At 45.9% G+C, this 17,256-nt stretch overlaps 1 protein-coding gene across 1 annotated transcript in view; it reads right to left on the reverse strand.

The window, feature by feature from the left end:
• The window catches only part of LOC142802934 (neprilysin-1-like), a 71,924-nt gene that overhangs the window by 6,110 nt on the left and 48,558 nt on the right, over positions 1-17,256 (reverse strand). Inside the window, exons 3-6 of the mRNA XM_075888017.1 lie at positions 10,421-10,618; positions 8,239-8,468; positions 4,486-4,614; positions 4,164-4,249 (exon numbers count right to left, since the gene is read on the reverse strand). Of these exons, the coding sequence (XP_075744132.1) occupies positions 4,196-4,249; positions 4,486-4,614; positions 8,239-8,468; positions 10,421-10,618 (611 nt within the window). The 3' untranslated portion in view covers positions 4,164-4,195. The remainder of the gene's footprint in view (positions 1-4,163; positions 4,250-4,485; positions 4,615-8,238; positions 8,469-10,420; positions 10,619-17,256) is intronic.

The raw sequence follows: 17,256 nt of genomic DNA on the forward strand, positions 1-17,256 counted from the left end.
AAGAAGGACCACAATTCAGTCATCCACGTGACCTTTTCACGACAGCTGTTCTACAAAAATCCCAACAGTGCCTGTTCTGCTGGTCTGAAAAGCATTCTGCGAAACTCTGATGAAAACGATATCAACCTGTCGATCAACATGGAGGCGTTCATCAAAAAAACATAATGCCAGAAGCTGGGCCACATGTCGAAGGATTGCAGAAGCTGATTAAAATAGGGCGAGTGCACTGGGAGGCAAGCAAGATTAGTTTGCGCGTACGACGACATCGAAAACAAAAAGAAGGTGATATTTTCATAGGTCACTGTAGTCTCCAAGCAAGCAAGGCTGGTCCAATTGCTGCAGGCACTGACGACTAGCTTATCGGGCGCGAAATTATTCAGTCGCTACCAAGCCATTTTCGATGGCGAAAGTTAGCGGAACTTCAGTACAGCCAAAGCTCATGAAGGACATGGCTGTGAACTATATAAGAAAAAATGTTGATGGCCAATCTGTTTGTGAGAAGAAAACACAAAATTATGAAGAAGGTATGCTTATCTATTTCCCCAGTGGACCGGAAATTTGCGATATCAATAAAGGTGGTGATGGTGTCGTCATCTGCACGATATGCACTGAATGAATTCCAGCACCAAAGAAAATGTTTTAGGAGCAATGAACAACATGCACTTGGATATGTAAGCTCTATGTCTACAAAAATTAAAAGACAATCAGATCGCGATCTTTATATGATCAAGCTATTATTAGGACCTAGTAACCCGTACCTGGAAGCCTAAGTACGAAAAGCTGAAAGCTATCGAGACGACACTGGGATGGACTGTACAAGGCCTCTTGTCTGTTGCAGCTTATGTTATGCAATGGGCAGGTACTGCAGTCCTACGAGTGCCCGAGCAAGATACCTCACAGCTTTAGACTCCTTTCTGGGGTCTCAAAAGTATAGGTATCAAAGCCAAATATAAAGGAAGGAGCGATGGTCATCGACTCGGTGCGAGCACAATTTTCAGAACATAATCAAGAAAGACGATCGATATGTCTTGGTGCTACCCTGGAAGGAAAAGGTTGGTCCTGGTGAAAGCTACGTTGTTGCACCAAAACTTCTACACAGTTTGAAAAAGCTTTACAAAGCCAGTGAGCTCTTAAAATGGTACGCTGCAATCATTCGAATGTACCTCGAGAAAGGATGTGCTGGAATATTACCTACAAAACAACAGCAACCACTTGGCCCATGGTAATACAAGTACACCGAGCTGCGATACGTTAGGACCAATGTACAGCCGTCAGACCTTTAACTCGAGCGCTCCGACGCGTGGCCTCAGCTCGCTTGGACAGAGGTCAGCGCCGTCAACCGCTGAATATTATATGCTTGCTGTAAATAGGCATAGATGAAGGGCGTGTCGGCTTCACTTGTCAATTTCTGCTTCTAGTCTGCCTGAAAGGTGGGTCAAATGCACTCACTGGGTTTTCACCACGTTTTGCTCGTGGCTACGCTAACTCACTCACTCATGGAAGTTTTTATCGTATGCTTATCTCGACAATTATTCATTGCGTGTGACAGCTTGCGCACCTCAGGTGGAATACAGTTTTAATGTGTGGCAGTTTGGGCAAGTTGGTGTGAAATTACGATAGTTATAGCGCGAGAACAAAACGACGACAAAGAGACAAGCGCTCGCGTCCTTCTCGTCTCTTTGTCGTCGTTTTGTTCTCGCGCTATAAGTACAAGTTTACAGATTTAAAGAGCTGCCTGCTGAAGAAGTTCGGCACGTGGAGTGCTACTTGCTTCTCGTGGAACAGGGAGCTCACTTTGGCAAGGAAGGTTAATGCATCCCAAACGAGAATCTAATTCTATGCCAAAGTCTAGTTATAAAATTAAGATTGCTTCTCTACAACAACGGGCTGCTTCGGGTAAAAGAAAAACCTCAGATAACAGAGAAATGAGAAAAAAGTCAGAACCATGATATTCGTAGTAAATCCTAGCTTTTTGGTCATGGATTCTATAGTCTTACATCTAGTGTTGTTACTTTTCATGTTGCTGCAATGATTGCCGGTTGTTTTACAGCATACAAATGATTGGTTGGCACTTTTTTTTCCTGTTTCATATGTATATCCTCTGTGTAATGGTTTCCTTGTGCGTTCAACATTATTGCTAAATAAAAAAAGCAGTGCCCTCAAAAGAGTTCTGCAAAACTATTCAGGCAAGCTCAGAAAGCCCTGCCGATAGGTAGTAGAAGCTCCCAAGAACACGCGGGCCAAATATTATATTGTAGCAATCAGCCTGTAATTCACAATAAATTCTCGAAGCCAACTAAGAATTACTTTCTTTTTTGTCTGCGACTTGCGGAATACGCTCAAAAATCAATCGTACAAGGCCATCTATCATCCAGTAGCTAATTTGAGCATAGCATGCTTGGTTGTTGCGGAGATCGCTGCTTGAGGCCATGACTTCTCTAAGCGTGCTAGCGCGTTCACTCTGAAAAATCCGCGCATTAATAAAGTGCTTAAGGGGACCAGGCGCACCTGGCGTATTTTTTTTACTTTTTTTTCCTACTTTATTTTCCTACTGAGCTTCCAGCGCTTTCGTTGGGAAGAGAAGAGAGAGTAAAACTTTATTCAGGGGAACAAGCGCAAGGGAATTTTAGAGCTTCTATGGTTGGGGCCCTATGTCCAGGGCTCCACTGGCCTTAGCCGCCTGCCGGACTGACGTTGTGATAGCAGCCTGCGACAACTTTTTGTTACTGCGCTCGTGCTAAACGGATTCTTAAGATTTCGCGGTATTGATTTCGTGAGGCAATAGGCTATTTCTGTGAATTCATTCTATGGTTACTTCAAAGAGCATTTCAGGCCACCATAACTGGGCTCATTGTAAATATGATTCACCTAACCGGGCCCTCTGCAAACGAATAACCACGCAAGTTAGGTCCTACAAACTCGGCCGCAATAAGAACAGTGGTTCGGTTGCATTATCCATTGCGAGAGTCAACTGTCATGCACGGATAATAATAGTGGTGTAGGATTGAGCACGAGCATTGCATAAGAAATGGTGACGCATATTGTTGGCGTTCTTTTTTTGCGTCACCAAATCACCTACAAACATCCGTCATCCCAAGAAAGAAACACTTTTTTCATTCTTGGATAGTATATTTTGTTCAATTTGTTTGTTTTCTCTTCTCAATGTATTATTTTTCTTTTCTCCCAATTTTCAGTTTAACCTATTTTTCCGCCTCTATTCAATCATTTGCTTTTTTATAGGTTTAAGCCCTCGATACTTGTTCTACGCACCATGGTACTTTAATTCGCTTTTATTGTTCTTTGCCTCATAATAAATGCAAGTATGTGCTGTTTCCAAAGTGCGCGACACTGTTTATGGCAACGGACCGCAATCAAAGCAGCTCTTGCTTGCTTCTTTGACGGCTTTGATGGCACTGCTTTCGTTTGCAGGTCGGATCATAGTTACATGTATAATAATTCAGAACTGTCAAGCCATGCTTATCATTTGGAAAAAAATTGGCGTGACTCGCAATCTTGAACTAAAAGGCTCATTCTTCTCGTCACCTTTTAATGTTTCATCTCTCGTCGACCATAACTTCGAAGTCCTAGCATCTTTCTGCTAGACGAGCTTCTGTGTACCTACGGCAATACCTGGAGGAAACCACTTCCCTTTATACGTCACCAGTAACCCTAATCATGCATCGCAACAAAGTTCCGTTTTTATTTTTATTTACCACTTTTCTTTGTAACGCTTACAGAATTAGGTATTTAAAGAAGGAATGACGAACATATACTATGTGTTTCCGAAAAGAGCGAACTTAATTGATTGATATGTGGGGTTTAACGTCCCAAAACCACTATATGATTATGAGAGACGCCGTAGTGGAGGGCTCCGGAAATTTAGACCACCTGGGGTTCTTTAACGTGCACCCAAATCTGAGCACACGGGCCTACAACATTTCCGCCTCCATCGGAAATGCAGCCGCCGCAGCCGGGATTCGAACCCGCGCCCTGCGGGTCAGCAGCCGAGTACCTTAGCCACTAGACCACCGCGGCGGGGTAAAAAAAAGAGCGAACTTAGACGCCAATCCAATGTGCATACATATGCCTCCTCAAACTATTATCGTTATAAAAGAACTATTCCTTCAGTTACATTCATTATGATGAATAATTATTTAAAATACTCAGTGAAAACGTTGTGATGTGGTATTTCAGCTTAGTGGGAGAAGTATTGCCATCTGGTGTCCTGAGATTTCAAGCCGTGGCCAGCCTAAAAGGGCGAAGAAGACAAAGACAAGCAGTGGTAGTTCTCCGATCACGATGCACATTCACGTTTTACTGTCTCACTGTTATTGTCTCTCTGGCTCCTAGTGTGTGACAATATGTGTTCATTTTCTTCACCTATCTAAGTTTCTCTGCTTTAAGGTTGTTCTGCGCCATAGTGGGGACACCATACGTGCGCGCTTGTATGTGCAGAAAACAACAAAAAAATGTACCAATACTTACAAGCGATCTATGCGATCTTCGCAAGCAGAGCGTCCTCTTAGCGTATTCCTTTTTTACGTCTTTCGCGCTCCAGAACTGGCCTCCCAAGTGTGCGTCGTCGAATCCGCGCATGAGTATGTGGCCTATTGTCTGCAAAGAAAACGTGCCAGAGGTAATTAAATACCACAGTTTAGCGCGATCTCCAGGTGATTTATAGCTACAGACATTCATAAACCACGAATTGAAATGTCCGTGTAGTTATAGACCCTCTGAACTACAGTAGTATTCAGATATTTGCTAGATTTTAAAGCGAGACCTTTGCGCAAAGAGCAAAAATTGACAATTTGAAATTCATGACTACAGAGACTGGTTTCGAGAACGTTAACACGTATTTCTGAGCGTCTAGAATCAAAACAAGTTGACTTGTCACCTAGCGATTCCTAGCTACTACAGAAGCTGCAGCATTGCACGGAAGAGAAAAAAAAACTGGTATGACAGCTGAGATCCCCACTTTCATGTAAACACTCGGCTGCTGAATTGCCTAAACCCTGTTATCGCCTCGTATGACTCAGCTGATAGTACGTGCGCTGAGGTTTCCGTCGTGTTTGCTACATTGGGGGCCCCTTCTATGAGAAGGCTCACCTGTGCTGACGTGGTAACAATAGGACAAATGCACGTTCGTAGACAAACGAACGCTCTTATACCATACTGCTCTCCCCTAACCCCCCTGGTTTTTCTGGTTGATCAGGTCCACTCTCACAGTGCTTCCTCTTCTCGTGTTGATAACGTGCTCTCATTCGGGCCCCCACTGGATTCTTTAGCTAGACAAATGCAGAATGTGTTAGGACATTCTTGTTTACAAGAATAATGTATAAACTAGTGCCGTGATGCTGTCAGTAAAGTTCAACGTGACATTATTACGCTATGGCTAGAAAATATTTTTCAGCTATAACAGAGAAAGGGGAGTAGTATTTCAAGGTACTTGAAATGAGATTCTTGCGGATCTTTGCTTGCGATAGACATTTCAGTTGATTTAATTATAAAAAATGGTTGTCGTCGGTAGCTGATTATAATCAACGTAGTCAACGGTGTTTGCCTTCCCCCAACCATTCCTCCAAACACAATATATATGCGTTTTTATGGGAATGAGAACATAACAGGGCTAATATTAAACACTTTATGACAAGTACTATGATCTCACGTAAATTAAAACGATAATGAAATTGCTTTCTATAGTTCAAGGCATCAATCAGCGACAAGAAAGTGAAATTCCACCCTCGATAACTCATGGCGCGGCTTCATGTTTTTTTCATATTTATCGTGCACAAAGACGTTCAAGCTGCTACCTTTCTTCGCTTAAGTTCATTGTTAAATTATTAGCTTTATTCGCCCAAGAACACGTTCCGTTAACTTGAATAGATGCACCACGAGTTTCTCAGGTGAAGGAGCGAAGGTGGTCGTGGGCATGCCGCGAACGTTTATTTTGAGTGTTTGCGTGCAGTGTGCATACCTATGGCCACCAGTGATTCATATGTGGGGTTTAACGTCCCAAAATCACAATATGATTAAGAGAGATGCTGAAGTGAAGGGCTCCTGAAATATCGACCACCTAAATTTCGTTAACGTGCACCTAAATTTGAGCACACGGCCCTACAGCATTTTTGTCTGCATCGAAAATGCAGCCGCCGCACCTGAGATTCGATCCCGCATCTCGCGGGTCAGAAGTCAAGTACCTTCGCTACTAGAACAACGCAACGGGGAACTACTGTCACCAGTAAAAGGCACGTTTGCATGCGGTCGCGTTGGATTGCGCGTGGCGGCTCGTGCTCCAAAAAGTGATTCCCCCGTTAGACATGGCGGGCCTTTACTTGAAGCGGCATAGAAGGGGCAACGTATGCCTTTTAACGGCGAGTATACTACGGCCTTGGCAGGCACAAAATGTACTACTCTAGCTGATTGTCTGCTGAAGCTCTGCGGAGGTTGTCTTCAAGCCATTTTCATTGCTAGCCTGCGTCCACAAAGCTGTTGGGGATGCCCAACCTAGACTGCGTATCATCTGGTTGAAAACAACATGTGCCTTGCTGTACGATCTCCCATATTATGAGTGATGCAGAGACTTATAAAGGCTTCTCATTTGCTGATCCAAGATTGTGCAGGCACTGCTGAAGATACACGTTGCACATTTGAGATGCGCTTTCGATTTCGATTAAGAATATATGTTCAATTAGCATTGAACGTCTGCCTGTGAAAACATCAAAAACTCCTTGTGCAGAACAATTAGACGTAGTAAACAATGTTCTTTTGATGATTTTTGGTCGGTAGCTTCAGGTTCGTGTATATTATGAAGATTGAAGCACGTCCGCGGCATTTGTTAAATTGGAGTAATATGACCGAAAGGGGGAGCAGCTCATTGCATGGACGTTGCGCCTTATTGAGGCCAGCGCCGTGCTTTTTTCTTGTTTCTTTTTGCTGTTTTCCGGCTTCTGTCTTCACCTGAGATAACTTTCAGCGTATGACAGAGTTGGGTGTGTACGTGCACTGCCGCAAGTGTGAGAGAGAAAAATATGGAGAACCGAGCATTTTCATTATACAGAGTAGTGCAGTGCCGCTAGTGGTCTGCACTCATATCAGGGCATGCTCTGGAGAGGAGCGAGCGCCATACCACAGAGCCATACACTGGGTGCACCAAGTAGTATCGGGGCTGCGACTTCTAAAAAGGAACAAGCGCCGCGCATAACGCACTTCGCATGCTAAAATTTGAGGGGAGAAGGAAGGCGTGGTGGACCACTGGCCTCGCCTAAATTCTGGCATATGACCATGTCCGACCTCTCCTGAGAGGGCATTCGCGCATCCACGGTAATATACGGTCACTCGCACTCACACTCGTTTAGCTGAATTCTAAAGTGGCCCAACAGTGCTTTCAGAGCATGGTCACAAAATGATGTCTATCAATATTACAGGCTTCCGAGATTACACGAACCAGGTATAGCTCAGCATGTAGGCTGTACAGCACAATAAATTATCATTATGAGTTAAAAATGTTTTCTCCTCTCTCGACAAAAGATGAAAGAAGTTCAAAAATCACCCGTAAAAACCCATCTATCAGCCATTGGCTAATTTGAACATGACGCGTTCAGTAGTTTGAGTATTCGCCAAGGGAAGCCGCGACTTGTACACGCTTGTGCCAGCGATCACACTGAAAAAAGCGCATAGTTGAAGAAAAAAGTAATCAGTGCTGAAGGTCACGAAGCGCACGGGATCTATTTTCTTTACCCATGCGCTTCTTCCCTGGTTAGCTTCCAGTGTTCTCCTCGGGACGAGAGAAGAGGTGATTTGATCGCAGTGTGCGACAAATCTTTATGTATCTCAGCTCGTACTGGACGGATTCTTAAAATTTTTGTGACGGTGGATTCGTAAGGCAATAATCACCTTTAGTGATTTCATTTCTTGGTCTCCTAAAAATGGCTGCTGGGACCCTCTAAAAATTTTAGCGTTTCAAATAGACGTGGTCAATAACCGCTGATATCACGTCCCTGACTGCTAGAAGACGCGCTTGTGTGTCGAAATGTAACGGTACATAGCGGGGTTTATTCTGAGAGCTACGTTTGAAAAGATCTTTAAAAAAAGAGCGTTTCGTTCTTGCCAGGCTGTTTTTTGTGAATACAAACACCAGCACTGAATTTGTCCCAGGAATGTAATATTCCTGGTGAGTGGGATATGGTGCCAACACTTCAGCATGATTGATGCTCAGTAGAAAAACAAACGAGTGCTTACCATTCCCATGCCCGCATAGTTGAGTGCGGGTGGTCCATATTCGTAAATAAATGGACGATGCACTTGACCAGATGTTATTACTGCGGTATTCGACCCCATTAGAAAGGTACGAACCCTCTCTTCATCGTAAAACATTGTTTTCTGGTCTTTCCAACGATAGTGAGTGTTAAGCCGACGACCTTCTATCCATGAAGAGAAGAGCCGGTTGACAGGTACGTCATGAAGAGGTTCTGCGCATGCAAGTCACAATACATCATTATGTGAAACTCTTTTAGTGCATGGAAGACTCACGCGAAAACACTTATCCGACGTTTGTTATAAAAAGAACACGTTAGCGAAAAAACTCGTTTAACGAAGTTCTGAAGGGTATGGAGAACTTGGTTACCTCGTATTGACTAATGTATTGGTGTCTGAGAAAGAGATGCATGATGAATGAAGAAATCACTGAGGGAACATATATAGAGGGCAAATTGAAGTAGTTTTGTTTTACTTATTTAAAGTAACACTATTTTCAAACTTTATCAGCTTGGATCATGTCCCGGAACATAACAAACGACCATTCAACGCAGTATACAAGAAATAAAACACATCAGCTTGCTACTAGAAGTGATGACACCAAAATGACAATCGAAGAAATAAGGCTAAGGCATTGAGTGCCTGGTGGAGGGCGTCATGCTGTCTTTATGGAATTGTGGGCTTTTGTTTCTTATTCATAGTGCAAAACTATACTTGAGCTAAATTTGTTGGTTCATATTTTCATTGGTTTGTATTGGTGTAATTGGTTTATATTTTCGGAACGTACTGTTTGCACAGGTGCACTCGCTCCGTGCGACGTTTAGCCCCATGATTGCTCAATGTTTTCGAAAGTGTCCCGACTAAAGTGCGTATTTTTTTATGCTGATTTAGATTGCGATTCTGGAAAAAAACAAGTAGTGGACGTGAAGAAATATTTGTACCACACACTCATAAAAATCAACAATAAAAAGTTTGCTTCTGGACGACACAACGCAAGTCAGCTGTCTGCTGCTAATCAAAATATAGACCTAACAGTTTCAAATGCACTATGTTGATTAGTGCAGGCTAAGCGTCTTTGGGCTAATCCAACTCGGGAGGATTCGGGACTGCGTGACAGACTTCAAAACATGGATTAACACAAAGTGCAGCTTCACTTGTAATCACTCGCGGTGCTCACTTCCGATCTGTAATATCATCCCCGGAGGAGCTACTCAGTTCACCGTCATCGGTGTATTCATTTCCGCACACAATATAAACATCTGTATCCGAATCATGTTCACTGGAAGAAGATGATGAAAGTGAAAGGCTTTCTTTTTTGAGGTGGCGCCAAGAAATGTCATTTTTACATACACTAACCGGACTCCTGCTGCAGCAAAGAACCCGATCGTCAAGTAAATGCTGTCTCGTAGTGAACGAAATGAAATGAAACCCTAGATGAGTGCTCCTATAAAGCAGTTTGTGACAGCTTAGAGTGATTGCTAATCAAATTCAGCTCGACTGAAAAGCCTAGTTGAATAGCAACTACACTCCTGTATTACCATTTCAATAGCATAAAATATTTGTTGAGCATACTTTTCGTTCACAGTATTTCGCTAGCTTAGCATTTGGTAATGATTCTTCTTCAAGCTGTTATGAAGAAAAACATGCGTAGACATTGCAATGAAACTGTAGAGCCAAAATTACCCCGCCACTGAAGACGCTAAACCTTCGGAAAATAAGAGCTTATTTTTTCCTGTGTATAGAAATTTGAAATACGTTTTACGCCCATAAGGTAGCCGACAAAAGTGAGGCATTTCAATGAAACAGCAGGTTTTCAATCATCGACCCATAAGTTTTAAGGAAGTGTGTGGTACTGGCCCATTCTACTACATGAGAGAACATCATACGTTTGCTACGGTGATTTGTATGAAGAGAAATACCTCATTCACATTTACTTGATTCCGCAACTGCATTCAATGTCATGGAATATAAAGGGCAGAATTACGCTGAACAGCTTGCCTCCTAAGTATCTAATGCCACGTACATTTCACCTTTCTGAACTGCGTTTAAGTGTTCATCCTTCAATTTGCAGCTTCTGTGTTTTATGACATATCTCAGACGAGTATTAATTTTTATTCTTGAAGTTTTACGTCTCGGGTGTTGGTTACTAAACATATAGAATACTGACTGTAAAATCTCTCGACGAACTCAGGTTCTAGTCGATCTCCTGGGCTTCCTACAAGGACCTCCATTTCCTCTAGCTTCTCCAATAAACGTGTGCGAGCACTCGAAGTGAGCCAGCTTGAAGAGTGCACCGCCTCGAAGAAGGCATCCTTGATTCGGAACACCAATTGCCTCACCTCGTTTAGCCTCTCAGTTGGAGCAGCTGTTTTCAGGGAAAATATGTAAAACACATGTTACCAAGACATGCAGGTATATTCGCCGTACAAATTTCTCTTACATGCAGCTTAATAAAAATAAGACAAATAATTATCAAGAAAACGTTGAAAATGTACAGAGAGAATATTCACTTTATAGCAAATACAAGGTGATTTCTGTAGAACTGGCCTGGTATAATGGGCTATATTAAGATTACAATATTTCTAGTTTTATTTTTGAGTGAGTGAAGTGACAAGAAAGCAGGAGGACTTACTGACCCGTTCAGTACTTTTATGTGGAATGCAAACAAAAATAATAATTATATCAAGAAAAGAGCATTTATTGTTATACAATGAGAGGTGGCTTGCGCCAATCAAACGTTCTAATAGCTCTTATGCGAAACATCAAGCATCGAAGCAAAACTCGACACCTCATGCTCTAATTGTGCTTAACATTTGTGGTTTTCTTACGCATACCGTTTTGTACTTCGTACGAGGCCTATGGTCCAACGCGGTAGACTGAATTTTTCAGAAAATACCGTAAGAAGTAAAATGAGAACGATATATTGGGTGATGTTGGAGGCCTCTCGTACGCATTTTCGCTACACGGCTCGGTTTGCATTACTTCTTTAAAATTGTTTTCTCAGTAACATTCAAAAATTAGTTACGGCAATAAATTTTCGTGTTTTCCTGGTTTTCTTGTCGCAAACTTGTCAATGATGGGATAAGGAAGAACAAAAAAGCACCATAATAAATGAGCTCAGATCTTAAAGATTCACACCTTTTATCGCAGCAGTGGCTATATGGTTGAGTGTTCGCCTCGAATGCGACAGTAACAATCTTTAATTTCTAATGGCCACTGCTTTTGGCTAACGGGTAGAGGTGTGCTTCATTTTGAAACTCGTTTGTTTCTTGGAAACTATCTCGGAAGTGGCCCTGTAATTTTCTGTAAAAGACACTTGCACACATTAAGCCCCCGATAGCTCCGAGGAAATAGTCGAGGTACTGGTGCCGCTGTGAAAGGCACCAAATTGCTGTCACCGCGTACCTACCAGCGAAATAGGTAGAGGCGCACGTCTAGCCGAGTGCTAAAGTAGTATATAGTCGCTCAGAATGGCATCTTCTTTGTGGGCAATTTGCGGATGGAACCACTAAAGAAAAGAATGAGGGTGATCATTTTTTTCTTGATATTTCATTTCATTTCATTTTATTACCTTAAAGACCCCACTAGGGGGTGTTACATAAGAGGTGGATGTAGAGAAAGTATAAAAAAAGTGCTAACCATGTATGTTAATTGCGAGACAGTCAAAGTGTTACATTTTGTAAAAATAAACTTGGGCAAGTCATGGCGGCAGTGCTGTGGGAAAGGTCGTTCCATTCAGATGATGCCCGTGGAAAGAAGGAGGAAGAAAATGTCTTGGTGTGGCTGCGTGGACGGGTGACTTGTAGGGCATGACCGGTGCGATGAGATATGCGGTCTGGAGTGGTGATAAAGTCTGGTCGGTCACGTGAGCTGTAATAGAACTTATGGAACAGAGCTAGGGTGGCGAAGCGACGACGAAGTGCAAAAGTTAATAGAGATGATTCTTCTTTCAATGATGACACACTGGCATGATATGAATATTGTCAAGGGGCCGTGACGTGGCCGAAAACAGGAGACTTCGTGTTGGGATTTAACTGTTTATTTGGGCGAACCTGTGCCCGGTAAACGGAAAGTCCAATTACAGCAGCAGTCTCGCACAGATAGCAGTCTTGGACTGATAGCGGCGAACGGAGAACGGTATCTATACACAAGAACAGCGTCGGCCTTCGATCAACAACTGACAAGCGGCGAAGCCCGTCGGCATTTATACTCTTGCCGTCGAATGTTCTAGCGTTATTGCTGGCGGTGGCGTAGGTTCCAGAACAATCTGTACCGTTCGCACAGTGGGCGTGATCTTATCGAAATGATCTACTACAGTCCGGAACCTTCTCGGAAACTGCAGGCGCGGTTTGCGCTAAGAATCGTGTGGGGTTTGGGACGATAACAAAAACGTGGGAAATGAAACGTGGCATTGCCCCCCTCTGAAAGAAGGCATCGTCCCGATGCTTTAACTAAAGATGAAGGTACAATAATGATGCAAGAAAGTACACTGAATAAATTACGATACAGCAATACTACAAAAAAAAACTGGTTCAGTTTGTTAACGCGCATGAAACAGCTTGAGGCGCGCGACATGGACGACTTCAGGTCGCGATCGGTGTCATTGAGAGTTCGTGATGCCGTCGGAGACAACCTCGTAATCAAGTGGGCCGAGACGTCGAACCACCCTGTACGGTCCGAAGTACCGTCGCAGAAGCTTTTCGCTTAGTCCACGTCGGCGTATCGGCGTCCACACCCAAACCCGTTCACCGGGCTGGTAATCCACGAAGCGTCGTCGAAGGTTGTAACGGTGGCTGTCGATCGTCTGTTGATTCTTGATACAGAGACGCGCAAGTTGTTGGGCTTCTTCGGCGCGTTGAAGGTACTCGCTCACATCGAGGTTTTGTTCGTCGGTGACGTTGGGTAACATGGCATCGAGCGTCGTTGCCGGGCTCCTTCCGTAGACTAATTTGTATGAAGACATTTGCGTCGTCTCCTGCACCGCCGTGTTGTATGCGAAGGTCACATACGGAAGAATGGCGTCCCACGTCTTGTGTTCGACATCGACGTACATTGGCAGCATGTCGGCGGTCGTCTTGTTAAGCCGCTCGGTGAGGCCGTTGGTCTGTGGGTGGTACGCTGTCGTCCGGCGGTGGTTTGTTTGGCTGTGTGCCAAGATCGCTTGAGTTAAGTCGGCAGTGATTGCCGTTCCTGTGTCGGTGATGAGGCCCTCCGGGGCGCCGTGACGTAGGACGATATTTTCGACGAAGAACTTAGCTACCTCGGATGCACTGCCTTTTGGCAGGGCTTTTGTCTCGGCGTAGCGGGTGAGGTAGTCGGTAGCTACCACGATCCACTTGTTTCTGAAAGCCGACGTCGGGAACGGCCCCAGTAGGTCCATACCAATCTGCTTGAAAGGTCGGCAAGGTGGATCAATTGGCTGCAGAAGTCCCGCTGGCCTTGTCGGCGGTGTCTTGCGTCGCTGACAGTCCCGGCATGTCCTCACATAACGAGTGACCTCGGTGGTAAGACGTGGCCAGTAGTACCATTCTTGTAACCTCGCGAGCGTGCGAGAAACACCGAGGTGCCCTGCCATCGGATCGTCGTGCAGGGCCTGCAGGAGTTCTGGTCGCAGAGCTGAAGGCACCACAAGGAGGTACTTAGCTCGAAGCGGTGAAAAGTTTTTCTTTTGTAGAAGACCGTTTCGTACAAAGAACGACGCAAGTGCGCGCTTGAATACCTTCGGGACTTCGGTGGTCCTGCCTTCGAGGTATTCTACTAGGGCCTTAAGTTCCGGGTCGGCCCGCTGTCGTTCAGCGAAGTCGTGGGTAGTTATCGTTGCCAAGAAGTAGTCGTCATCCGGGTCGTCGGGTAGCGGTTGGTCGACAGGCGCACGAGAGAGACAGTCGGCGTCGGAGTGTTTTTGCCGGACTTGTAAATGACAGTAATGTCATATTCTTGAAGTCTCAGACTCCATCGTGCGAGGCGACCTGAAGGGTCCTTCAAGGTGGCTAGCCAACACAAGGCGTGGTGGTCGCTCACAACTTTGAAGGGTCTGCCGTAGAGGTAGGGGCAAAATTTCGACGTAGCCCAGATGACGGCGAGGCACTCGTTTTCTGTTGTGGAATAATTTGCTTCTGCTTTGGATAGCGATCGGCTGGCGTAACTAATAACCCTTTCAAGTCCGTCAGCCGTCTGCACAAGAACAGCGCCAAGACCTACGCTGCTTGCGCCAGTATGTATTTCTGTCTCGGCGAATTCGCCGAAATGGGCAAGTAACGGAGGCGTCTGGAGGCGATGTTTAGGCTCCTGGAAAGCGTGTTCCTGTGGTGTTTCCCACTTGAACTCCACGTCGGCCTTGGTAAGGTTAGTGAGAGGATCGGCTATTCGGGTGAAGTTTTTCACGAACCGCCTATAATAGCCGCACCGGCCCAGAAATCGGCGCACGGCTTTCTTGTCAGTGGGCGGCGGGAAGTCGGCGATGGCGGCTGTTTTCCGGGAATCGGGACGAACTCCAGACTTGCTGATAACGTGCCCCAGAAACAAGAGCTCCTCATACGCAAATCTGCACTTTTCTGGCTTCAGTGTGAGTCCGGAAGTCTTGATGGATTGAAGTACAGCTTTAAGGCGCCGAAGATGCTCGTCGAAACTCGAGGAAAACACGACGACGTCGTTCAAGTACACAAGGCAAGTCTGCCACTTCAATCCTGCCAGTGCTGTATTCATAACGCGTTGAAAAGTCGCAGGCGCTGAGCAAAGGCCGAAGGGCATCACGTTAAACTCGAAGAGGCCGTCCGGTGTTATAAACGCCGTCTTCTCTCGGTCTCTTTCGTCTACTTCGATTTGCCAATAGCCAGTCTTGAGGTCCATTGACGAAAAGTACTTGGCGTTATGGAGCCGATCAAGTGCGTCGTCTATTCGTGGGAGAGGATACACGTCCTTTCTTGTGATTTTGTTCAGGCGGCGATAATCGACGCAGAAACGTAGGGTCCCATCCTTTTTCTTCACTAACACCACGGCGGATGCCCATGGACTCTTGGACGGCTGGATAATATCATCCCACAGCATTTCGTCAACTTGTCTCTTCATGGCCTCACGTTCTCGCGTCCAAACCCTGTACGGACTCTGACGGAGTGGTCTGGCATTTTCTTCGGTTATGATGCGATTGTTCCTGATTGGGGTCTGCCGAATTTTTGATGACGACGAAAAGCATTCTTTGTATTGCAGGAGCAGGGCCTTGAACTGTTCTTGCTTATCGTTCGGAAGTCTGGGATTGACATCGAAAGCTATGGGAGGGGCTTGGTTCCTCTGAGCACGTTCCGCAGAATCGGCGAGGGCGAAAGCACTGGTGGCTTGGACAATTTCTTCGATGTATGCGACTGTTGTTCGTTTGTTCACATGTTTGTACTCATTGCTGAAATTCGTGAGCATAACCGTTGCTTTACCCCCCGCAGCTCTGCAATTCCTCTTGCGACGCAAATAATTCGGGTGACCAACAGATGCTGACTGCCTTCAACGACGCCTTTCAAGTCAAGTGATTTAAGAGCGCCGACTGAAATAATGACACTTGAGCGAGGTGGAATGGTGACTTGTTCTTCCAGCACATTCAAGGCATGGTGTCCTGACGGCGTGCGCGGTGGTAGTGCTTCTTCTGTGGATAACGTTATCGACTTTGTTTTTAGGTTGATGACAGCACCATGGAGGCATAAGAAGTCCATGCCAAGGATGACATCTCTCGAGCTACGCTGTAGGACTAAGAAGTCTGTAGGATAAATACGGCCGTTAATGGTGACTCTCGCTGTGCAGATTCTTGCAGGCGTTACGAGATGACCTCCGACTGTGCAGATTTCAGGGCCTTTCCAAGCTGTCCTAACTTTCTTTAACTTCGCGGTGAACGACCCACTGATGACAGAATAGTCGGCTCCAGTATCGACGAGAGCAGTCACACTGTGGCCGTCGATAAGAACGTCGAGGTCGCTAGTTCGCCGTCTTGCATTACAGTTAGGGCGTGGCGTTGGGCCACGGCTGTGTCGGCTTGTTCCGCTGCTTCCATGTTGGGTCGTGAGGCCACCTTCGGTAAGTGAGCTTTCGTCATCAGGGCTTTGCCTGGTTGGCATTGTGTTCGGAAAGCTCCGTCGCGGCGTCGTCGTCGGAGGAGGATCTTCGGTAGTTCATCGCACAGCAACCGCACCTCCACCGGTTGCTGCCCTTAGTTTCCCGGATACGGGCTAGAAGACCGGCCCCGTGTTGGGCCAGAGTACTGCCGGTGGTGCGGTGACGTGCGGCGGCTGGGCGACGGCAAACGCGAAGGGCTTCGTGGTGTCCACCGAGTGCCTGTCAGGTAGTCGGCGATGTCACGTGGTCGTTCTCCTGGCTGTGGACACGGTGCATTGACGGCGAAGCCACGCAGTCTTATCTGTCGGTACTGGCAACGGCGGTATGTGTGTCCGGCCTCGCCGCAGTGGTAGCAGAGCGGGCGATGGTCAGGGGTACGCCAGACGTCAGTCTTCCTCGGTTCACTGTGCTGGGTCGCTGGAGAACGGTATGACGTCGGTGGGGGTGGTGGCGGTGGTGGCGTCTGTCGACGGAAGTGCGATGGGGCGGCGTTTTGGCGTGGACAGGGAGGAGCGTTGTGGCGCAGTGCAGCGGCGTAGCTCATAGCTTCCGGCTCGGGCAGCAGTGCGTGGGGAGTTTGAAGCGACTGCCGAACTTCTTCTCGCACAATGTCGGTGATTGAATCCACTTGAGGCTGCGCCGAAGGCAACAGCTTGCGCAGCTCTTCCCACACGATCGCTCGGATCGTTTCACGCAGGTCTCCGCAGCTACTTTCTTGAGCAGCAGCGCACTCTGCGGTCAGGCGACGATTATACTGTCTGGTGCGCATGTCCATGGTCTTTTCGATAGTGGTTGCTTCGGCTACAAATTCTTGGACGGTTTACGGTGGGTTTCTCATCAGTCCCGCGAAGAGCTCCTGTTTGCCCCCTTGCTTGAGGAAACGAACTTTTTTCTCCTCAGGCATGTCTG

This window comes from Rhipicephalus microplus, chromosome 3 (genome assembly GCF_043290135.1).
Source record: "Rhipicephalus microplus isolate Deutch F79 chromosome 3, USDA_Rmic, whole genome shotgun sequence".
In the NCBI taxonomy this organism is placed as follows: Eukaryota; Metazoa; Arthropoda; class Arachnida; order Ixodida; family Ixodidae; genus Rhipicephalus; species Rhipicephalus microplus.